Here is a 24,791-nt window from a genome sequence, read left to right on the forward strand (position 1 = left end):
GGGTGCCTGGCCCGGCTGCCGCTGCTTCCAGGATGTGGAGGTTTTACACACACGTAGAGGACCCCGCGTGTCTAAGCCAGGGGATCAGAGCACCCCCATCCCCAGCAGCCTGCAGCCACATACTCTCCCGTCCTCACGAGCCCCACACGTGGTGTGGCGTCATGGTCCCAAAGCTGCTCTCAGTGTTGGGGCTTCCGGAATGAAATGAACAAAGGAGTGAGGCACTCTGGGGCCTTGTTCCCTCCCGGGTGCTCAGCACCCCTTCCCCCTGCCCACTCCACAGTATCTGCATTGCTGGAACCCAGAGGGCACGGAGGGCTCTTCTACCAGGAGTTGGGAGCGGGGCCTGTGCTTGACTTGGCTTCCCCAAACCTCTGTTTTTGAAGCTGTTGCCAGATGACACGTGGCCTTGGGTCTGGCTGGAGGGTGACTTTTGCCCCCTCAGGTCACCCGAGTACTTGACACCCTGATAACCGTCAGCCTTTGCCAGAGGCCCTGCATCTCAAAGAGTTGCTGATTCTGGCCACGCAGCCTAGAAGCTGCACTTGAACTGGGGAAGCCCCTTCTCTTCCCTCCCTTAAGAGTTTGGGGATCAGTAGCCGTCCTTCAGGCTTCAGAGACAGAAGTGCTCCCAGTATAGCCCTTCAGAGCTGCCGGGGAGAAGGGGAGCCCTCTGGGATTTGCTGGACTTGGATTTGGGATCAGGCCACACCCTATTTGGACTGACTGACACATTGGTGAGGCATTTGTGGGCACCCACAGGAGCACAGCGCCCACCGCCGCATCAGGAGGTGCTCCGGGGCCCGTGTGGGTTTGCCACCTCACCTTCTGTGGACTGGCTTTGCTGCGGGACTGACCATGGCCTGCCACAGAGCTCCTGTTGACCAGCCCCGTGTGGCTCGGCTGCCCATTCCAATCCAGCCGCTGCCTGATGCTCTGTGGTCCTGCTGGGGGGATCTTAGTTCAGACGTGTTTGCTCCTCAAGGAACCAGGAAGTGAAGGATAGGTGGAGAGGGCTGGGTTTGGAGGAAAAAGAGATTTTTTTTTTAAGTCCATTTCTTGTTGGACCAGCGCCCATTAGTCACCACGCACTTGGATGCCCCCTCTCTTACTCGGTCCTGCCCACAAACACACCCATGAGGCAGGAACGACTGTCCTCATCTTCCGAACTGAGGAAGCCAAGCTCAGAAGCTCAGGGCTTTGTGTCGCATCTCAGAACTGGTCTGTGGAGCAACTGGGTCCTCGCTGTGACCCTCAGCTCCCACAGGAGCTCCCACAGCCCGCCAGGCAGGCAGCTTTCTGGATCAGAAAGCCCGCTTTGCTTTCCGGCAGTGAAGCTTGGCTCTGGGTTTCTCCCTGTCGGCGGTACACTCCTCCATCTCACAGTTTTGCAGGCTGTGGTGGCACGGCTGTGATACAGGTCCTTGTGGGGTTCCCTTGAGCACTGCTGTGAAGGCCTGGGCCCTGAAACTTCTGGTCACCCGCTAAGTGGCCTCAGGCAGAGCCATTTCCTCCTGGGGACTCACTTAGCTCATCTGTGCAACCTGAATGCTCCCGTCCTCTGTGAATAGGCCTCTGCCATTTACCAGGCCCAGGGCAATGGGGACCTTTGCTTCTGAATGTCTTTTTAATTGTGTTACATGCGCTTAACTAAAACCTAATTTTGTTTGGTTTGGGTTTTTTTTTTCCTTGCTTCCTTGCTTGGCTATTGAGTATCCTGCTAGCCCAGGCTGGCTTCACAGAGAGCCTCCTGACTCAGCCTCCCCAGTATGTGGATTATAGGTGTGTGCCACCACACTTGACTCATTTTAATGGTTTTTAAGTGAACACTTCAGTGGTGTTATGTATATGCAGTGTTGGAAAGCTGTCACCGCAGTCCATCTCCAGACCCTTTTCACCTGGAAGAACGGAAGCTCTGGACCACTAAACAATAACTCTCACCCCCTCCCCCAGCCCCCAGCTACAAGTCTGTGGACTGTCTCTATTATCTTCAGTTTAATCTTTTTTTGTTTTGTTTTTGAGGCAGAATCTCATGTTACAGCTCAGGCTGGCCTCCAATAGCAATTCTCCTATCCCTGCCTCCTGAGTGCTGGTGCCGTGACTTTACAGATCTAGGTATTGCTCAGAAGTAGAATTGTACAAGTGTTATCTCTTTTTTTTTTTTTTTCCCCTTTTGGTTCCACCGGCTTTGATTTCCTTCCTCCTGTTCATTTCTAGAACTCCGTGTCTCTTCCTGGTGGTTTGGTTAGCCTCTCAGGGACGTGAGGTGCTGTTTTCACACGCGTGTGGAGCCCTCTCCCACACCTCACTTGCCTGGTCTTCCTGCTGGGTGCTAATGGCCTTTCCTTTTGTCTCTGTCTCCTTCGTCTCTGCTCTTGGCTAGCTGACGGTAGGGAAGGTGTCCAGCGGCATAGGGGCTGCGGCTGAAGTTCTGGTCAATCTGTACTTGAATGATCACAGACCTAAGACCCAGGCCGCCTCTCCAGACCTGGTAAGGACATGCGCCCGCCGCCTCTGATGCTGCTCTCCTCAGCCTCCGCTGCTGAGCGTGGGAGGCTCCGAAGGCCTCCCTTCTCAGGGACCAAGAGGCACTGAGAGGGGATTGTCCCCAGACGGAGTTTGGGAGGGGGGTGGTTGTACTTACATTCTTTTTTTTTTTTTTGAGGTAGGGTTTCACTCTAGCTCAGGCTGACCTGGAATTCTCTCTGTAGTCTCAGGGTAGCCTCGAACTCACAGCGATCTTCCTACCTCTGCCCCCAAGTGCTGGGATTAAAGGCATGCTGCTCCACCACTCCCAGCTACATGTCAGGGTGGTCAAACTGACAGCCATCTTCCTACCTCTACCCCTGACTTCTGGGATTAAAGGTGTACTCCACCACGCCCAGCTACACTCTTGATGATATAAAACACCCAACCAGAAGCAGCTGATGGAAGGAAAAGGCTTACTTAAGCCAGCAGTCTAAAGGGGAGGCTTCATCATAGTGGGGAGAAGATGGTGTGTCTGAGCATGAAGCCTGGATCGCATCTCCACCTTAGTGGGAAGGAAGTAGTCTAAAAGAGCCATCTTAGAGCTGAGCTTTTACTTTTTTTACCCCAAAGCTCACTCCCAGTGGCACAGTTCCTCCAGCTAGGCTCTATCTCCCAAGGGCCCCCACAACTCTCTAAGTGGCCACCAGCTGGGGATCAAGTATTCAAAACACAAGAGCCCACGGGGTACATTTCGATCAAACCTCAACAGGGGATGTCGGGTTCGGGGGGTGATAATTTCCAGGGCCCTGCATGTGCCCTGCTATCGGTGTCTCCCAGGAAGTCCTCAGCCTCAGGTGCTGTGAGGACGTTCCACTGATGGGTGGCCCTTACCTTCTGTAAGAAGCCCTGTGCGTGGGCTGAGAAATGGGTGGTGGGGAGAGGAAGTCTTCTGTCTGGGTCTTCCCTCTCATTCTGGGCCCTCACTGCTATCAGCAGCAGTGGGCATTAGTGGTTGGTCTGCTTTCCCCTGGCTGATAGCTGTGAAACTGCCCAAGACGAGCCTTGCCTGGCCCATGCCTCCCCCTTGGCAAATGGGCAAAGTGCCCGCAGTCCTGAGGACTGGAGACACAAGCCCCCATTTTCTGCACACTGTTGAGCGGATTGGAGGCCACACGCCTCCCTCCCTGCCCCCAATCACACTGCAGGGAGGAGCAGGGGCGTGTGACGTGTCCTCACTGTAGTGCCCAGTGACACCCCCCCAAGCATGATACCCACCCTTTCAGAGCAGCCGGGGAGACCCTGCAGGCCTGGGGGCCGGGCGGGGAACCAGGCTTCCCACGGGACCCCATTGTTCTGTTTGGCCTTTGAAATCTCATCAGCCCTAACGCAGCGCTCCCCTCCTGCCCCCAGGACTGTGTGCGGAAGGCGTTTCCCCTGAACCTGGGCGGCAGTGACACCTGCTACTTCTGCCAGAAGCGCGTGTACGTGATGGAGCGGCTGAGCGCCGAGGGCCACTTCTTCCACCGGGAGTGCTTCCGCTGCAGCGTCTGCGCCGGCACCCTGCGCCTGGCCGCCTACGCCTTCGACCTCGATGAAGGTAACGCCCGGGACTGGGGTGCAGCCGGCCCCCGCCCCCATCTCACATGCGGCCTTGCCCTACTGTCCCAGCCCCCGGGAGAAGCTGAGACATCCAGCACTGCCAGACAGGACGCACGATGGCGTGGGGGAGGCTGTGTAGGGGAACTTGGAGCTCCTGCTACAGAAAGCTGAAGCCGTTGGGAGCCGCTGTCCACTGGGCACAATGACGTCTGCTGTAGAAAGAGGGCATCTGTCTGCTCTGGCGCAGCCCCACCTCCTTCCACGTCCTGTGAAACAGCCCGATAAGCTATGTGGCCACCCCAGACCACCACTGCCATGTAACTGACGGCATGTCAATAATATTAACATTAAAACTGCATGATGATAGGACTGGAGAGATGGCTTAATGGTTAAGGCGCTTGCCTACAAAGCCAAAGGACCCAGGTTCAATTCCCCAGGACCCATGTAAGCCAGAAGCACAAGGGGGTTCCTATGTCTGGAGATGGTTTGCATAACCTAGAGGCCCTGGCACATCCATATTCTCTCTCTCTATCTCTATCTCTATCTCTATCTCTCTCTCTGTCTGTCTCTATCTGCCTTTCTCTCTCTCTTAAATAAATTTAAAAATAATAATAACATCTCCTCTGCTAAATGACCTGCCAGAGATCATCAGGGAAGGAAGTGTACTTGCTAGAAAAAGTAATTGTTTTCTACTTTGCAGCCTCTGACACTCCGTCATCATAGAGGATGAGAGGCAGTGTACCATAGCCTGGTCGGACCCACCTAACCTTGGACCCATTACTTAACGTCTTGGTCCCTCAGTTTCCTCTCCTGAAAAATGAGGATAATGGGCTGGAGAGATGGCTTAGCGGTTAAACGCTTGCCTGTGAAGCCTAAGGACCCCGGTTCAAGGCTCGGTTCCCCAGGTCCCACGTTAGCCAGATGCACAAAGGGGCGCACGCGTCTGGAGTTCGTTTGCAGGGGCTGGAAGCCCTGGCGCGCCCATTCTCTCTCTCTCCCTCTATCTGTCTTTCTCTCTCTGTCTGTCGCTCTCAAATAAATAAATAAATAAATTTTTTGAAAAATGAGGATAATAACCAGGTGTGGTGGCATACACTGTTAACCCCAGGACTGAGGAGGTATAGACAGAAATACTGTGAGTTTGAGGTAAGAGTAGGAGATATATAGATATAGAGATGTATAGTCAGTGTCTCAAAAGAAAAACAAAACAAAGACATGATTGTACTTAGCTCATGAGGCTATTAGGGGCTCATAAATTAATCTGTGTGCAGTGTGCGGATCGTTACTGACGCGCCGTAGGCAGGGAAGGCCACGTTGTATTTCCATATTGTGTCACTACTACGACATTTTTACTGCTGAAGAAATGAGCAGGAAAGGCTGCTCTAGAAGGTGCCCAGTGGTCCTGGGCATTTACCCAGCGTACACCCTGCCCGCACCTTTAATTTGCCATCGCTGCCACCATTTGCTTCCAGCCTCCCCCACCCCAGAGTCCTGGGAGGAAGAGCTGAGGGGCTGATGCTCAGAGCTGCCCATCTTCCTCCCTGGAAACTTGCCTTATGAAGAAACGTGGCCTCCGTGTTTGAGTCTGGGGTCCCCGGGGGAGTTCAGGTGCCACCGGGGCGTTGTCCCCACCGTACTGCCACAGAGCATGGCCGCCTCATCACAGAGCCGTGGTCACGGCCGCGACATCCCGGGCTCGGTTCCGAGGCTGTGTGCTCAGGCTGAACAGGAACCGGTGTTTGCACCCTGTGTGCCGTGGCTCTGGTTTACAGAAGAAAAACTGTATGCAATGTGTCTTCCTACAGGCAAATTTTACTGCAAGCCTCATTTCATCCACTGTAAAGCCAGCAGCAAACAACGAAAAAGGCGAGCGGAGTTGAAGCAACAAAGAGAGGTATGTTGGGGACAGCAGGGAAGACCCCCCTCCCGGGGAAGAGTCCCTAAGGACACCTCTTCAAAGCTAGACTTCTCTGGCCCTGGAGGGATGGAGACTGCTCCCCACATAACCATGAGCTCCCACTTCCGCCTGGGGTGCTCCTTGGCCTCCATCTGTTCAGTTTCCTCCAGAATTGGCCCCGTTTCAGGTGCCCACTCCCAGGGGAATGGGTGACCAGCTTTTCCTAAAAAGTCCAGAACTGTTCATATGCCAGGGATGGGACAGTATGCTGAGCTGGACAAAAGCTATGTGATCCCTCTGTGCCTGGAACCCACCTCGCCACAGGACATTGCTCACAAGAGGCAGCTGGGTTACTTAAGTCCTTTCCCAGGCTCTTGGATCAGCCCCTGAATTTATAGGTGGTTTGTGGTAGCCCCCCACCCTCGCCCCCGGCAGCTCTCGGTAAGTACCTCCCTCTGGTTGGATGAATCAGCCACCGCAGGCCTCACAGCTCAGTGCTTTTATTTCCCCCCGAGGACACAAATCATACACTCGGTGCAGAAACATTGGAAAATAAGAAAGTTAAATCACCTATAATCACTCTCCTTGAGAAAACTCCAACTGACATTGTGTCACCACTGATCTATGGAGCAATTAATATTTTCATAGCCTCCCGTGGTATCTTTCGGTTGCTGGGGAAGTATGCCTGACCTACCTCAGCACAGAGGAGAAAGGGTTCGTTTCAGCTCGCAGTTCCAGGTTACAGTCATGGCAGGGAAGGCCCGGAGGCAGGCGCTCAAGGCCGCGCGGGTCAGACTCAGCCCACGCGAGGAAGCGGAGTGTGGGTGCCTGTCCTCGGCTAGTTCTCCCCTCTTTGCACAGCCCAAGACCTCAGCTCACAAAGTGGTGCAGCCGCCACTAAAGCAGGTCTTCCCACCTCCATGAACCTAATAAAGATGACCCTTCCCAGGCAGACCCAGAGGCTAACCGGATCTAGATACTCCTTCCCTGGTGATTCTGCATTCTGTCAGGCGGTTTAAGCCATCACACCTCCCCTCCCAGATATTCGCCTATGTGAATATATTTTAACTCAGTTAGAACCCTATCTCTACAGCTTGATAGTTTTCTTTTTCACTGGCAGTATATCAAAAGCGGTTTTTCCATGGTATTAAAAATCCTTGGCCTAAAATCCAAACACTTGGGAGGTTGAGGCAGGTGAATTGTGAGTTCAAGATTGGCTTGGGCTACATAGAAGGTTCAAGGCTGGTCAATAAGAAAGAGAAGGGAGGGGCTGGAGAGATGGCTTAGTGGTTAAGGCACTTGCCTGTGAAGCCTAAGGGCCCAGGTTCAATTCTCCCGATCCCATTTAAGCCAGATGCACATGGTGGCACATGCATCTAGAGTTCATTTGCAGTGGCTAGAGGCCCTGGTGTGTGCGCATGCTCTTTCTCTCTCTCTCTCTGCCTCTGATAAATAAATACAAATAAATTTTTTTTAAATTTAAAAAGTAAGGAAAGGGAAGAGAAAAATTTCTTCAGGAGTGTATCTTTAAATGCTTATGTACGATTCTATTTTATACATTGCCAAAAATCTATTTCACAATTCCTAACATGTTGGACTATTGTACTGTGTGAGTTTTTTTTATTTTCATTTATTTGAGAGAGAGAGAGATAGAATGGGTGCACCAGGTCCTCCAGCCACTGCAAACAACCTCCAGACGCATGCACCACCTTGTGTATCTGGCTATATGTGGGTCCTGGAGAATCGAACCTGGGTCCTTTGGCTTCGCAGGCAAGTGCCTTAACCACTAAGCCATCTCTCCAGCCCCCTGTGTGATGTTTTTATCTTGCAAATATTTTTATAATGAACATCTTTGTATGCAAACCTTAATCCAGATTTCAAGTCATTTACTTAGTATGTATCATTCTAAGGAGGGTTGCTACAAAAAGGAAATGTATAGCTTGAGAGTGAGTGACCTGTATGGTTAGTCTGCCCCTCTAATGAAAGTGACATTCAGAAGCAAGAATTGGGGGCCGTGGCTATTTAGGCCACCAGCCTCGGAACTCGGGATCTTCCTCCAAACCCTGTTTCTGCTGACTTCCTCACTCTGCTTCATTAGCAACATCCTCTGAGGCTCGTGGACTCAATGCCCTTCCTTGGATCTCGTTCTCAGGAGGAGGAGACGTGGCAGGAGAAAGAAGCCCCCCGGAGAGACACTCCCACGGAAAGTTCTTGCGCAGTGGCCGCCATCAGCACCCCGGAAGGCAGCCCCCCAGGTATCTCCACCTCCTTCTTTCGGAAGGCACTGAGCTGGCCTCCCCGGCTGCCGAGAGGCCTGCTCGCCCTTCCTCGGAACACGCTTGGCTGGATGCAGGGAGTCCTCCATGCGGTCAGCCTCCATGTCAGGGACAATGCTTACAACTACTGCTACACGTACGAGCTCCTGAGCCTCGGGCTGCCGCTGCTCTGGGCCTTCTCTGAGGTCCTGGCCTCCATGTGCAGGGAGTCTGAGGAGTCCCTGGAGAGCATCCGCAGCTGGCTGCTCTGGTGCGTCCCAGCCAAGCTCCAGTGAAGTGCCCAGCCTTAACATTTCTGAGCTAGACGACCATTCTTTGTAGCTGGCCAAGGCTCTGGCCAGGAAGTGTGTCACCTATAACCAGTTAGCTCCAAGCCAAAGAGTCCCACGTCTGCCACCTCTGCCTGGCTTTGACAAAACGAACGTCTACTCACGGTGCTAAGGCCAGGGACGACATGAAGGATTTTTTTATATATATATATATATATATATATATATAACTTTGTACTGTTTTTTCATACCAAAGTGAGCCATATTTCCAGGTTTACATTTCAATTTTTAACTTTCCATAATGCAAAAGAAAGCATTATTTTTCTACGAGTATCAATGGTTTCTAAGCGTTCGAAGTTTATCGCCAGTTTTATAAACTCCCCCACCCCAACGTGACAACGGTGAGCTGAGGTCCCCGCCGCCTGCAGTGTCCAGACACATGTCGGTACCTTTGGTTTGCGCAACCAGATACTAGCAGCAGTGGGCGTGATTTTTTTTTTTTTTTTGAGATCTGCAAGCACAGTGATTTTAGATGTGAATACAGAGTGAGCCCTGCCAAAGTGCACAGCAGCGTGTCACTGACTGTCCTGGAGGGAGGAGGACTGTTGTGCCCACTTCTTTTGAAGCCAAATAGCAACTTAAGGGTTTTTCCCCACCACCTCCCTCCCCATAGCACACACTCCAAATCACAGCCAAAAGACACAGAACCACAGGGTTCAGTCGCATTTTCCTTCCCACTAACGGGCACTGGCAATGAATGCCCATTGCCACTTGACCCTGGAACGCTCCGTCAGGCTGATGCCGTGCTGAGGGTGAGCGATTTCAGTGGGTGAGATTCATTATTATTTTTATTTTTTCCTCATCAGGTCCTCAGCCCAGGCTCTAGGCTAAGCCGGAGCTGCTCAGGTCAGGCTGAGGAGAGGGGACAGGGAACAGTCGCCTCTCCCCGAGTGTCCTGTGAGTCTGAGGGTGTTTACTGGCCTCTGGAGAGCCAGGGCCTACTCAGTGAGCCTTGCCTGCCACAAGGAAGCCATGCCACCGCCCCCAAAAAACCGAGAGCATCTTAACTCTTGCTGCCTCTCTTGTATCTGGCTGGCAGCTAAGGCCAGGCGGGAGTGGAGGCTGCTTATCAGCTGATTGTAGGAAATAGGCTCTGTCCAGGGTAAAAACTGAGAGCCTCGGACCCACGTCCATTCTCTCCACTGGGTGTCTGGAAGAGCCCTGGGCTGGCTGTTCCCACCACACTGCCAGCGAGGAACCGAACCGCTCCCCAGGCAGGTTGAGCCATCCAAGAGCCCATCAAGGCCTGTTAGAAGACTCAGCCTATCCCGAGTGGCAGGAGAGCACCCTCTAGAGGTGAGGTCAGGAGCTGCAGCGGGTGAGGAGCCAGAGCCCTGGGCTGGACGTGACCAGTTCCTATAGAGCGACCATGGCCAAGTCTATGGGTACCTTCCCCCTTGTTGGAACCGTTCTGAGTGTGATGACTTTCATTTCATTTTGTTCCCTTTTTGTTTTTGGCCAAGATTTGAATGTTCCGCATGAGGGGAGGAGCTCTTGAGTCCTTTCATGTTTAATTATACAGAGTGAATTCTTGAGGTCATGTGAACAACCATGTCCTTGCGACTACCGACCACCGTCAGTCAGCTTGGGGTGGCCCGAGACACTTTGTGGGGCACCCCAGTAAGCCAGGGCAGACTCTCAAAGAATGTCACTAATGGCCTTAAAGAGGCTGGTTTGAATTACTCAGATAAGTGGAGGGCATCAGTCACATGCTGAGATGTTCTGAGACCTTGAACCTTCCTGGTGGGCAATACCAACACATGGGGGGGGCAGGCACCTCAAAGATGAACTTACCTCTAGGATTGCTGTGAGACCCCAGAGTGAAAATAGAGGCAGGTGGGATGGGGGGCAGAGGGTTCTGGGTAGGGTTTGTGGCTCTGAGCGAGTGGGCTGTTGACAGTGCGTGGGCCCTGAGTGTCCACTTCGTAAATAAGTAGCTGGTCACCACCAGGAAGGTTCGTGGCTTGTCGGGGAGATGTTCCCCACGTTTTAACGGTTACTTTGTTTTCACTTTCTAGTGCCTTTTCTGATTGCCACCCGTGGTCCTCTTTCCCTCCGCACTAAGTTCTCTTTTCTGTCTTTCTCTCTTTCCAACCTCACACTTGTGGCCGTCAGTGCATTTCAGCCTTCCAATGCTACACCCACTTCTTGGCTGACACTCTTCTGCTCTGAGGTGATTGATTTCCTTGGCAATTTTCAAAGTGGTACTAACACCTGACCCGCTTCCCGCGCCGCACGGTACTGGTGACTCGGAGGGGCCTTGCGTACTAACGGACCGGCCGGGGGCATGAGTGGTCCACAGCATGGGGTGGGCTCCGCTTCAAAGCCGCGCTCCGCCCTGGAGCTGGCAGCCTGGGTCCGCACCAAGTGCATGCCCTGCCCTCTCCTGGCCCCTCGGCTGGCCTCCACGCATGCTTTGTGTCGGCTAAGCTGTTTGCCTTCTTGGGAGGGTTCACCCTGATCGTGAGGTAGAACCATGTGGGCGGCCTCTGCCACCTTTGAAAACAACACTTGTGCTTAGCAACCTGACAAAGGTCACGTCTAGCAATATCTTCTTAAATTGGTTCTAAGATAAAAATTACTAGTGCCTTGGACCAGAATCCTGGGTGATTCACTTTGGAGAAACTTTTAAAAAAAACAAACAAAACTTCATTTAATGGCCAGCTTGGCCCATGCTCTGTGTTGTGAACGCAGCGGGAGTAGCAAGCCCTTCCTCTATGTCAGCCTACTCCATTGGCCCAAGGGCTTTGTTGTCTTATCCCCCAGGGCTCCTAAAGCCCTGAGATTCAGGAGCTCCACCCAGAGCAGTCATGGTCATAGGAGAGGGGACTCAGCTCAGCCCCAGGCCTGGAGTCACCACTTCAGATATTCACGTTGCTTGGTCTAAAGCGTATGTGTTCTCTGCCCACTTACTTGAGGTCTGGTACTCCTGCCAAAAAAGACAAACAGTCAACACAACCAGGGCAAGGAGGTGGTGTGGGTCAGGCCCCACCCCTCGGACTCCAGGCAGTGTCCATCCTGCATGTGGCCACAGCTGCCCCGCCTCTCAGCCTCAATCCAGCCTGCATGCTGTACCTCCTCACTGCACAGGGGCAGAGGCTGGCCAGTACGAAGTCCTTGCTCTTCTGTTCTCTTCTCTTGCAGAGTCTCTCCCTCCCCCCCGCCCTGCTTTCTAGAATGGCAACCAAAGAGAGCCCTCTTCCCTCTCGGCCTCTCTTTAGCTAGCCCCCCATCTCATGGCAAGGCATGTCTGTGACCCTTGGGAATCATTTACAGTGCCACATGGAACCCTGTATTTTGCACACAGCAAACAATGTTTAGCTTTATTTATGATATTTGATGCTGTAAATGAAAATAAATATGGTTCTTTATAAAGCTCATTGTTTCTTCTCTTCTTTGCCGTGGAAGCTTCTAGAGCCTCAAACACAAGGATCAGTTTAGAGGATCTGTCTTCTCTAAACTGTTGGCAGGACTTGCACTTGTGGTGACCCGGGACTCTGTGGGGCTGCGCTGGGACACTGTGAAATATTACCCAGGGGTAATATTTGGAAAATGTCACCAATACTCCGGGGACAGGCTTTGGGGCATCTTTTCTTAAAAGCTCATGGTCCTTTGCTGTTCTAACAGGCGTGTCCAACCTGTGCCCAAGGGCCACAAGCAGAAGCTGTGAATGTTATACAACACAAAATTATAAACTTAACTAAAACACTGTAAGATGATTTTTTTTTTTTTTTTTTGCAATTTTGCAATTTGTTTTTCTAACTCTACTGGGATTCTCAAGTGTGAACTTTGTAGGTGATTCTGTCTTTTCGCAGTATCAAAAGGTTGGACATGCCTGCCAGATGCTGGGTACAGTAAGTGCAGACCCATGTCACCTCAGCTGTCAGGGACAGACTAGCTCACAGCTGTCTGCACCCACTTACGCCATGCTTCCAAGCCGTGTCCCGGTAGGAAAGCTTTATGAAAAGTCCCAGTGTGATTTCAGCTCCTACAGAGCAGAAGTAAGTCCTTCATGGTTCACGCTGGTCCAGCGAGTGCTGGGTGAGAGGCAAGGAGGAGGGACTGGATGGCAGTCTCGGGCTGGCCGTGAATCCAGCTGCTGTGCTCATCAGATGGGGAGCCGTCAGGCCACTCAGCACCAAAGACTCTGAGGCTCTCCCCACATGCCAGGCACCCAGGGCAGCTCTGCCCAGATCCAGGCTGTTCAGGGGAAGGACTTGAATCTCACTCGGCTGGGCTGGGCAATGCCAAAGCAATCTGGTCTTCGGCCTCTCAATGGAGGACCACCATTAACAGGCCAGCGCAGGTTTGAAAAGCCACCTATGATCTAGCATCTCCAAGGGTCCCCGAACTCCAGCTCGGTGGCAGGAGCCTGTGTCTACCTTCTGTCAGCTCGGGTCATGACCAGGGTCCTGCACCCTTCCTTATAAGAAAAAAAAAGATTGTTTATTTATATTTATTTACTTATTAGAGACAGAGAGGGAGAGAGAGAACGTGTGTGTGAGAGAGAGAGAGAATGGGCATGCCAGGGCCTCTCGCCACTGCAAATGAACTCCAGATATACATGCCACCTTGTTAAAGATTTTTTTTAATTTATTTATTTATTAGAGACAGAGAGAGGGAGAGAGAAAGAGAGAGCTATACCCTTTCTCTTCCATTCAAGGAAGGATATGAGAGACTGGAAGTCAGGTGTGAGGATGATAAATGACTGCGCCCCTCATTTATATGAGCTAGAATTCAAGCCCAGTGTTTTACATGTGCTGGGCAAGCGCTAAGCTACACCCCAAACCCTAAGACATAACACTATAAAATTAGACTAATAAAATATGTAAGGTCTTATCCATGTGGGTTTGATTACAAAAACCAACAAAGTATTTTCTAAATGTAAAAAAAAAAAAAATAAGACTAATACAATTGAATATCAAATTGAAATTCCTGGTATTAGCCAGGCATGATGGTTCATAGGTGGAAGCCAGCTCTGTGGAGGGAGTGGAGTGGTCACCTTCAGCAACAGAGCAAGTTCCTATCTCAAAACCAAACCAATATTGTAATATTTATGTTATCTAGGCATATTGGATGGAATTAAATATTGACTAGATCATGAGGTAATAATTCTGTTTTAAACCTCTAACAGGAAAAAAAAAACCTGTTGGAAAGACATGAGACAAATCTGACCATCTACATTTTTAAAAGCATCGTGTAATAGTAAAAATAAAGCATCATGAAAGACTAAAAATTAAAATATTAAATAGGCAGTCAGGCTGGAGAAAATCTGAATCAAATGTCATCGAAAAGTCCAGTGCCGTGTTAAGGAGCTCATCATAAGCATTCCTGGAGCCTCCCGCACTCTGAGTGATGGAGTTAGTGTTTTATTGCATCACGGCCCAGTGACAACGTGGAAAGGCTGTGGACAGATACTTTCCACTTCGGCAAATGTAAACTTAGCACTAAAGGGAGAGAGGAAAAGAAGTATTCACAAAAGTGTTCTTTCTTGGCTTCCAGAGAAATGTGGATTACTCTTGTTAATGGAAAAAGTGTGGTGGATGGTAAGGGGAAATGGGAACTTAGTATTGAGAAAACATACACTGGGACAAGCCAAGACACCTTCTGCAGAGAAACACGGCCACAGTGGTTGGGGTTGGGAAGACAGGGCTGGGGAGATGGCGCAGTGGGTAAACTAGTTTTTGTGCAAGCGTGAGGACCTGAGTTCTAATCCCTGGCGCCCACATAAAGCTAGGCAAAGGGTGTGCATGTGTGATCCCAGTACTAGGGAGGTAGAGACAGGTGGAGCTTACTGGTCAACTAATCTAGCAGAGGTGAATTCCAGGTTCAGTGACAGACATTGTCACAACAAGTAAGGTGGAGAGGGCTGGAGAGATGGCTTCGCAGGTAAAACACTTGCCTGCAAAGTCAAAAGACCCAGGTTCGATTCCCCAGGACCCATGTAAGCCAGATGCAGAAGGGGGCACACCCATCTAGGGTTCTTCGTTTGTAGTGGCTGGAGGCCCTGGCATGACATCTCTCTCTCTCTCTCTCCCTCTCTCTCTCTCTCTCTCTCTCCTTTCCTATTTCTCTTTCTCTCAAATAAGTAAGAATAAATATATTTTTAAAAATTAAGGTGGAGAGTGGTTGAGGAAGATACTCAGTGTTGACCTCTGGCCTCCAAACACATGTGCACGTGCACCTGCACACACGTGTGCACACATGCACACAACGATTGAGAGGAAGGCTCTGACCTCTTTGCCGGTAAAGTTCTTCCCTGGGAAGTTGATCCTCAGAAATAACAGAGCGGAAGGGGTAACTCTCTGTGCAGCTGGGATAGCAAGTAGAGTAAGTGGGACATCTAGAGCACGTGCGCCGTTCCTCATGCCCGTGAACGCTCAGACTGTTTACCAAAAACAAGAACAAACACCTAAGTCAATGCAGTTTCTGCCTCATTTACTGCTCTTGGAACCGCGGTTACATTTCTAGCACTTTCTCTGTGCCTGGCTCTGGACCAAGCACCTCATTAACTCTCTGGCTCCTGATAGCAGCCTGGAGGTTAAACATTAAATATTAGTATTAAATTAGTACCATTATTAAAGTGGATGCTGGGACAGCGGCTGGCTGATGCTAGGCAGGCAAGTTACAGGACCATTCACTGTGAGTGAGCAGAGAAGCTTGAGGCCAGAGGCCTGCTCTGAAGGGAATCTTGCTGGGTGGAGGGAGCTCTGGACTTGACCCAAGCCCCATCTTTGACTTCAGGCCCTTTGTTCTTAGTCGGTGGCATGGGCAAGTCTGCGTTATGCAGTGGGCTGACAAAGCCTGTGGCTTTTGCGAAAGTGAGGCCCGAGCACTTTGCTGGCTTCCGGATGGTTCTTCTCTGCCTACCCAGAGGGAATGCTCGCAGAAGACTTCCTTTCGGTGAGCTAGATTAGCCGAGGCTCAGAACGCCAGGCAGGATGGTGAACCGCTGAACCAAAGTCCCAGGGCCTGCTGGGTGGCACCATCTTTGCTCTCTAGCTCTCTCATTCTCTGGAGCTCCCGCTCTTCCCACCTCCTGCCAGAGGCCTTGCTTTGCCTCGAGAGCCTCAGCTGAGTGGAGGGGGCACGGGCCCTGGCTGTGTGTGTTTCTAGCTGCCCCTGGCCGCTTCTACCTGGATACCTGCTGGGCATCTCCAACTCAGAGGCCCATCTCCAAGCCCAGTTTCCCCCAGGAAATTTCCCCAGCCTCTGCCCTTGGCCTGCTCTGTTACTGGAACCAACAGTTTGCTCTCTTCCTGTTGCTCATTTCAGCAACCTCAGAGCCATTCTTGAGTCTGCTTTCTCTCGACTTCATGCCCATTCCATGCAGAATCTGCCCCTCTCTCCCAGGCCATGCTGCCTGGCCTTGGTCGCTGCATGGTCACAGATACGAGGCCTGCTCCAGCCTGCTCCCTTCAGCCTGGTCTCAACTCACGGCTGGAGAGATCCTTTGAGTTAGATCTGACACCAGCTCGTGCAATGCTGCCTGGCCTTGGTCGCTGCATGGTCACAGATACGAGGCCTGCTCCAGCCTGCTCCCTTCAGCCTGGTCTCAACTCACGGCTGGAGAGATCCTTTGAGTTAGATCTGACACCAGCTCGTGCAACGTAAACACCAAAGGCGCCAAGTGGATTCAGAGGTTCCAGATATGATCTGGCCACTTGCTCAGACCTCCAGATACAGTTGGCCTTTCAGCCTTCGCTGTGGCTGTTCTCTGCGCCAGGTCGTTCATTCAGGTCGCCTCCTTCCAGTACCACACCTGCATTCCCTGACCAGGGCGCTCTCCCAGCCCTCCCTGGGCAGTTTGACTTAGCATTTGCCTCCCCTGGATGGTGGGATTCTCCCACTGGCCATGGGTGTTTGCCTCTGTGTTAGACCAGAAGCTTGGTGAGGGCAGGAACACATACATAGGCCACACAGTAAACCCTCAATAATACTGATGATATGCCCTGTGGCCTGGGCCTCAAACCAGGGAGCGAGCTTGAGCCGGGAAGCTCTCTCTGGCATCCCGCTGTGGTTCAGGGGGGACGCCCTGGAGAAACACAAGGTGGACATTTGTGTCCTGCCACCCCCACAAAGCCTTTTGGCTTGTCTCCCATGCTGCTTTCTGAGGGTATCCCCTTCACACACACCGCCTAGCAGAGAAGGGGCCACACAGTGGCAGGCAGGCTCAGGCGGCGCCCCTCAGAGACATGCCTAAGGTTGGAAGGCGACAGCGATCCCCGTGGGAACCGTGACAATGAGTGCCAGCTTGGGGTGCCACAAGGCCACAGCAGGTCACATCCACCCTTTCCTCCCTCTCGTTGCCACAGGAAACCAGGTGACACATCGTGACCAGGGCTCAGGTGGGGACTGTCCCACCCCAACAACCTGGGCTTGGGGTGAAGCTGACCAAGGCGGTTCCAGCTGGGATCTGTCCCCTGCCCAGCACAGTCGCTTGCCCCAGTAGCCGAGACCAGGTGCAGCTGCCTAGCCTGGGGGTGTGAACAAAAGGGTAGGATGTGAGCCCCAAGGGCTGCTTCTCTGTCTTCCTGAGTTGCTGAGGACGGTGAAGAGCTACCTTCTAGAAATACTTGGTTCTCCTCACCCACCTCTCTCACAGAAATCCAGGCATACGTCCTGGCTAAGCCCAGAGCTCAAGGCTGATGGCTGGCCAGGCAGGATGCATATTAGCGGCCGGGCAGAAGTGCCAAAAGAAAGAGAGCCAGGGTCCAAGACTAAATCCCCAGTCCTTCAGCCTAGCCTGCTTTATAGGGAAGACTCTGTACCCCACACTTCAGCCAATGATAGGGGCCCAGTGTCCTGAGGGAGTCTTCTTTGGGGCTCTGATACCTAATTATTGGAGCCCATGTGAGGCTGGCATTTTCTTGGTGCCGGTCCCAGGGTTAGGATGGGGGCTTGAGGGTGGTTGGGAGCAAGTTGGCTCCGCCTTCATCAGTGCTTGGCAACGGTGTGGCTTCCCTCGGTTTTGCGTTTAGTTGAACGGGTTGGTTGGTGCACTCACGCTGTTGCTATAGGACCCTGGCCCAGGAGTGACCCTGCCTTCAGGGCAATGGAAGTCTGCCCGTGTATCCACAGGCCCACTCTCTGGGCCTGCCCCAGGGCAGGGGCAGGGGCAGGGCCAGCAGCCTGGGTCAGCCCATCAGTGTATTCATGTCCCAAACTCTCTGGGTTTTCTGTTTCCATCAGGAGCAATGGGGCGTCAGTGTGGGAAACCCCCAAAGCTGACAGTGTCATTCTGAGGGCACCGATGGGCCCTAGGGACGGCTGGAGGCTTCCCAGAGGAAATGGCAGCTTCTAGCTGCCTTACCCAAGCCTGTCCCCTGATGTCCAGGCCTCACTTTGAGGACATGAATCTTGTCCCTCTGATGGGGTGGGACCATGGGGCAACTATGCCCATCCCGCCCTGCTCCAGGAGCCCGAGGGAGCCCTTGGCTGCCACTCTGGAAGGGACGCAGAGAAGCAGACTCAAGCGCTCCTGCAGGTCTGGTCTGGAATCACCACATCCTGGCGCCGTCCACCCCAACCTCTGCAGCCACGGCATGCGGCCCCTGTCACTCTCCCCTATTCCTTGTGGGGTCCTCAGGCCATCTTCCACTCCGCCCTAGAGGGATAGTCTTATAATGTAACAGTGCTGGCCCCTCTTCAACCCACAATGGTTGTACTTGTGAGATCCTACTCTTTAAGAGTGTGTGTGTGTGTGTGTGTGTGTGTGTGTGGTGCCCTCCAGCCATGGGAACTCATTTTGGTTTCCATGAGAACGCTAGTTTCCCAACCTTGCCTTTGTTGAGAGGCCACCCCTTGGTGGACCCCGTGCTCTGGTTATCAAATCCTGTTCATCTTTAAACTCAGTTAAGATGGTGCCTTCAACCCAGAAGTCTACTGTGTAGACTTCCCTTCTCTCCTGCCTCTTCATTGCCTGACTCTGGGGTGTTTTACTTTTTAGTGTAGATATCTGTGCATATGTCATAGCTCCCCTGTGGGGCAGGAAGGGATTCATGGCTGTAGGCACAATGAGGGTCATTCACCTCCCAGCCCCCCACTTAGACTTGGATGTCTGGAGGGTACCTTCTGTGTAAGCAATGAATGTGTGCTTGCACACACACATGACCAGACACAGAATTGGGGCTCCCCAAATCTCACTGGCATGTAACCTCTCTCTCTTCTTCTCAAGTCTGGGTGTTGGTTGGGTGGGCCCTTCAGGCCGCAAGTCTGAGTGGGGCTGGGCTCCAGGCCACAGGGGTTTCCAGATCTGTCCCATGCACCTTCAACCAGGGAGTCACACTGCAGGAATGGCAGCCATTGGGAACAAGTTCTTTAGTGGTAACCCAGAAACATGAGTAACAAGACAAGCCAGCAAGTCTGCTGAAAGCCCCCCCCTCGCCCCCCGCTTACACCACAGCCACGAATTTCCACTGGCCTAAGCAAGGCTGTCAGACAAGCCTCCTGTCACTGGAGCAGGGGGTGTGAACCACCGGCTTGAGTAAGAAGGACTTCAAAGCCACAGGACAGAATGTAGCTATCACAGGAAGCAAGTAAAAAACCAGGGTCCTATTTCAGACAGAACTCAAGCTCACAAGCACACCTACTGGGACAGTGGTGTCTTATTTCTCCATGCTTCCGTTGTTTCATCAGGAAAATGGGGATCAACAAAATGCTTTCCCAGATAACGGTGCGAGTGACTGTGTTGATGCTCAAACCATTCCTGGCATACATGGAGCCACAGGATTGATGAAAGTAAGCTACTACCGTCCTTTGGCCACCTCCACCATCACAAATCCCACCATTCCCACCTCCACCATTGCAAATACCACCACCAATCACACCTGCCACAACCACTGTCACCACCACCATCCCCATCACCACCACCATCATCAGCATCATCACCATCACCCCCATCACCCCCATCACCATCACCACCACCACCACCATCAGCAGCATCATCACCATCACCCCCATCACCCCCATCACCATCACCACCACCACCATCACCACCACCATCACCATCATCACCACCATCACCACCACCATCACCACCATCACCATCACCACCACCATCATCACCATCATCACCACCATCAACACCACCATCATCACCACCATCACCACCACCATCACCACCATCACCATCACCACCACCATCATCACCATCACCCCCATCACCACCACCACCATCACCACCACCATCACCACCATCACCATCATCACCACCACCATCACCATCATCACCACCATCACCACCACCATCATCACCACCATCATCACCATTACCACCATCATCACCATCACCACCATCATCACCACCACCATCACCACCACCATCATCACCACCACCACCCCCATCACCATCACCACCATCACCACCACCATCACCATCACCACCACCATCACCATCATCACCACCACCATCACCACCATCATCACCATCACCATCACCACCATCACCACCATCACCACCGTCATCACCACCATCACCACCACCATCACCACCACCATCACCACCACCATCATCACCACCACCATCATCACCACCATCACCACCATCACCACCACCACCACCACCACCATCACCACCATCACCACCACCATCACCACCATCACCACCACCATCATCACCACCACCATCATCACCACCACCACCATCACCACCACCACCACCATCACCACCATCACCACCACCATCACCACCACCATCACCACCATCACCACCACCATCATCACCACCACCATCATCACCACCACCACCACCATCACCACCACCACCATCACCATCATCACCACCATCACCACCACCATCACCACCACCACCATCACCACCACCATCACCACCACCATCATCACCACCATCACCACCACCACCATCACCACCATCACCACCACCATCATCACCATCACCACCACCACCATCACCACCATCATCACCACCACCATCATCACCATCACCACCATCATCACCACCATCATCACCACCATAATCACCACTATCACCACCATCATCACCATCATCAGCAACATCACCATCACCATCATCATCACCACCACCATCACGACCATCACCACCCCATCATCACAACTACCATGATCACCACCAGATAGAAGAGTGAATGGACTGGAAGTGGGGGCATTGAAAGGGTTTCTTCATGCAGAACAGCCTTCTACATATTAAATAGGATGGACCCAGCACAGTAGGTGATAGAGTCGAGAACATAGCAAAGGGAGGCATCATTCACCCACACTTAGGGGCCAGGGGCTAGAGGGAGCGGAGGGCAGCTTAGAGAAGTAGACCAGCCCTTGCTCCCCCATGACCTGAGGAGCTTGCCCACGCGCTGGTGGCCAGCATGTTGCTGGGGCTCACGTGCACACGACCCAAGAGGCACTTAGCGAGCACCTGGATTGCAAGGAATAATGCTAACAACAGGCGGATTGTCGCATCTACTCCAAGCCCGGGAAAGAGATGAGAGACAGAAGAAGATTACACAGTTTATTAGAAGGTGGGGCTGGGGAGCTGGCTCAGTGGATAAAGTGCTTGCTGTGCACGTGTGGGGACCTAAGTTCAGATCCCCAGAACCCAGTAAAGCTGGGCGCTGTAGTGCAAGCATCTGTCACCCCAGTGCACGAGAGCTGGGGGCAGGAGGGTCAGCCTGGAGGCTGGAGGCCGATGGTGAATGACAAGAGACCCTGCATCAAACAAGGGGGGCGGTACAAGCCACACCCAAAGTTGTCCTCTGACCTCCACACAAGCACCGCGGCACACGTGTGCCTGCCCGATCTCATACACGAACACACACGCACAAAGAAGACAAGGGGTGCCTGGAGGGGTGCCTTAGCGGGCAAGGCGTTTGCCTGCAAAGCCAAAGGACCCAGGTTCAATTCCCCAGGACCCATGTAAGCCAGATGCACGAGGGGGCACATGCATCTGGAGTTCATTTGCGGTGGCTGGAGGCCCATGTGACATGCCCATTCTCTCTGTCTCTCTGTCTCTCTCTCTGCCTATTTCTCTCTCTCTCTCTCAAATAAATAAATAAAAATAAAATATTGTTTTTAAAAAAAGAAGGCAAAGGGAAGAGAGTGTTGGACACGTGAATGGCATTTAACAGGACCAGGGAAGGTGACGTTTGGCCAGAGCCTTACAGAGTAAGGGAGGGAGGCTGGCTCAAAAGCGTCTAGGGAGAGCATTGCGTAGCTGATCAAGAGCAACATGAGGTAGAGCCCAGACCTGCCCCAGCATCCCCCCGGATGCCGGGAAGAGAAGGTGCCCTGCTGGGCCATCTGTTCCGCCATCTCTGTAGACACTGTTTTCCCAGCAGATGAGCCTACCTCCCCCAAGAAACCGAAGAGTGTCTCGGAGCCACCGCCCAGCGACACGGAAGGGGGCGTCACCTCCCCTCTGCCCTCTGAATGGACCTCGGTGAGGATCAGCCCCGGAGAGGACGCGGCCGGGCAGGACGTGCTGGCTGTGCGTGTGCTGGTCACCAGCGAGGACAGCAGGTATGTCCATCCCGCTGAAGGCTGGGGCAGCGGTCGGCGGGGACGGGGGCTGCCCCTGGGATCTCTCCACTCGCTCTCTTCATCTATCCAATGGGGACAGTCATAGTGCCCGCCTCTGAGGGAGTTGTAAAGGCTCAAAAAACTCACATCTATCCATCAAGTGCGTAGAGCAGTGTGTGGGGCATAGTAAATCCTATAAGGATTAGTAATCATTATTTCTCACAGAAGGGAAAGGCTGGAGAGATTGCCTAGTAGTTAAGGCATTTGCCTGCCAATCCTAAGGACCCCAAGTTCAATTCCCCATGACGCATGTAAGCCAAATGCGTAAGGTGGTACATGCATCTGGAGTTCATTTGCAGTGTCTTGACGCCCTGGTGCTCCATGCCTTTTCCTCATTCTCTCTCAAGTAAATACAACATTAAACAAAGAACTTTGGGGCTGGAGAGATGGCTTAGTGGTTAAGGCATTTGCCTGCAAAGCTAAAGGACCCTGGTTCGATTCCCCAGGACCCATGTAAGCCAGATGCACAAGGGACACATGTGTCCGGAGTTTGTTTACAGTGGCTGGAGGCCCTGGTGCATCCCTTCTCTCTATACATCTGCCTCTCTCTCTGCTTCTTTCTGTCTCTCTCTTAAATAAATAAAAATTTTAAAAAAAAAAGAACTTTAAAGAAATGCAGTGTCTGCCCCCACTAAGGCACACAGGGTTCATTCAGAAAGTCAGTCAACAAGTATCAATTGTTTATTAATTCCCAGACTCTGAGTGTATAGCACCCTTGCTGTCTGTCACACGCTGTTCATCAAACCAGTCAGACAACCAGTACATGAGAAGACTCCTGCTGTGAAAACCCTCATGTATGTGCCAGCAGGCGAGATGGCCGGGGAAGGGCCCTGTGTCCGTTACCCACCCCCACGGGCTGGGGACCAGCAGCTGGGCGAACCCCTCTCCCCAGGGCAGCCCTGGGCGTGCTGGGCTCTGCATCTGCACCCCACCTGGCTGTCAGATGGGGTGACAGAGGTCCACTGGACCGTGTGTTGACATCTTCGTCCAACAGCCAGGCTGGTTTAAGCGTAGAACCCTTCTGGTCTTTGGAAGCACCAGCATGGCATTGCCCAGCTCCATTCCCATACCATCTGATTGCCTGCTGCAAGTCACATGGCCAGCCCAGACTCAACAGGGTGGGAAGCAGGCCCCAGTTTTTGTGGGAGGGGCTGCAGAGTTTAATTGTTGTGGGTGGGTGTGGATCCGAGGTGACGATATCCCAGCCTCCCTAAGGTAAGGTGACATTTCAGCTGAGGATGGGCTGCCAAGAAAGGACGGACAAGAGAGAAGGGGAGTCCACGTAGTGGCAGCGGCTCGTGACAGGCCCCAGCTGGGAGGCAGCGTGGTGTGTGAGAGAGAATGGAAGGCTGGAAAGGCTGAACTCAGTGATGGGGAGAAGACGACACAGGGTCACGGGTCACTGTTCAGCAGTAGAGCATTTACCCAGCATGCACCAGGCCTGCTGCCTTGGTTGAATCCCCAGTACCAGGGAGGAAAGAAGGGAGAGAAAAAGAAAGAAGGAAAGAAGGAAGCCAGCTTAGAAAGTGAGGGAAGAGCCCAGTGGGGTGGCTCACACCTTTAATCCCAGCACAAGGGAGGCAGAGGTAGGAGGATCACCATGAGTTCAAGGCCTCCCTGAGACTACATAGTGAATTCCAGGACAGCCTGAGCTAGAGTGAGACCCTACCTCAAAGAAAAAAAAATAAGAATAAAAAGGGAGGAAAAGAGGAAGGGCGAAAGGGAAGAAGAAAGAAGGAAAGGGCTGGAGAGATGGCTTATGGTTTAGCAGTTAAGGCGCTGGCCTGCAAAGCCAAAGGACCCAAGTTCAATCCCCCAGGACCCATGTTACCAGATACGGAAGGTGGCACATGCATCTGGAATTCACTTGCAGTGGCTGGAGGCCCTGTCACACTATTCTCTCTCTCTTCCTCTTTCTCTCTGTCAAATAAATAAATACTTATAAAAATAATTTTTTTAAAAAAAGAAAGAAGGAAGGAAAGCAGCAGACAGAAAGGGAGGGAAAGAGGGAAGAAAGGGGGAAAGGAAGGAAAAAAGGGAGAGAAGGGAGGCAGGCAGCTTAGGAAGGGTAAGGAGTTCCCATCTTACTCTGGGGATAATCAAAAGAGAATTGGGGGGTATCTGTGGATAAAACACTTGCTTTGCAAGTGTGAGGACCTGAGTTTAGATTCCCAACAACCTCGTAAATGCAAGGTGACTATAGTGCATAGTGCTCTGCGTCTAATCCCAATGCTCAGGAAGTGTAGACAGAGGACCCCCCCCCCCGCGACACGCGTGCGCACACACACACACACACACACACACACACACACACACACACACAAGCTGTCTAGCTGGCCTAGTGGAATTAGCAAGTTCAGGTTCAAGTGAGAGAGTTTACCTGAGTAAATGAAGTGGAGATAATTAAGGAAGACATGACTTCAGCCTCTGACCTTTACATGCATGCATATACCCATGCAAACATGCAAACATGCATACACTGTGTACATATGCAAAAAAAATTAAATTCCACGGGATATGTCCTTCACAGTTTTTTCATATCCTTTTGCTGATTTATTTGCCAGCAGAGAGAGAGGCAAGAGAGACAGAGAGAATGGGCAGCTAGAAATCCAAGTTACAGCTTGAATAAAACACTTGAGCTGGACGTGGTGGCGCCTTTAATCCCAGCAA

General features: G+C 52.2%; 1 protein-coding gene across 11 annotated transcripts in view; it reads left to right on the forward strand.

The window, feature by feature from the left end:
- The window catches only part of Mical2 (microtubule associated monooxygenase, calponin and LIM domain containing 2), a 236,690-nt gene that overhangs the window by 145,380 nt on the left and 66,519 nt on the right, over positions 1-24,791 (forward strand). For 6 of the 11 annotated variants that reach the window (XM_045144944.1, XM_045144945.1, XM_045144946.1 and 3 more), the window contains 5 exons: positions 2,384-2,491; positions 3,880-4,066; positions 5,874-5,962; positions 8,118-8,220; positions 21,881-22,061. In XM_045144944.1, the coding sequence (XP_045000879.1) occupies positions 2,384-2,491; positions 3,880-4,066; positions 5,874-5,962; positions 8,118-8,220; positions 21,881-22,061 (668 nt within the window). Of the gene's footprint in view, positions 1-2,383; positions 2,492-3,879; positions 4,067-5,873; positions 5,963-8,117; positions 8,221-10,685; positions 11,946-21,880; positions 22,062-24,791 lie in introns of those variants that run through there. The other 5 variants (XM_045144950.1, XM_045144952.1, XM_004650863.2 and 2 more) reach the window with 4 other exon arrangements.

This window comes from Jaculus jaculus, chromosome 3 (assembly GCF_020740685.1).
Source record: "Jaculus jaculus isolate mJacJac1 chromosome 3, mJacJac1.mat.Y.cur, whole genome shotgun sequence".
In the NCBI taxonomy this organism is placed as follows: domain Eukaryota; kingdom Metazoa; phylum Chordata; class Mammalia; order Rodentia; family Dipodidae; genus Jaculus; species Jaculus jaculus.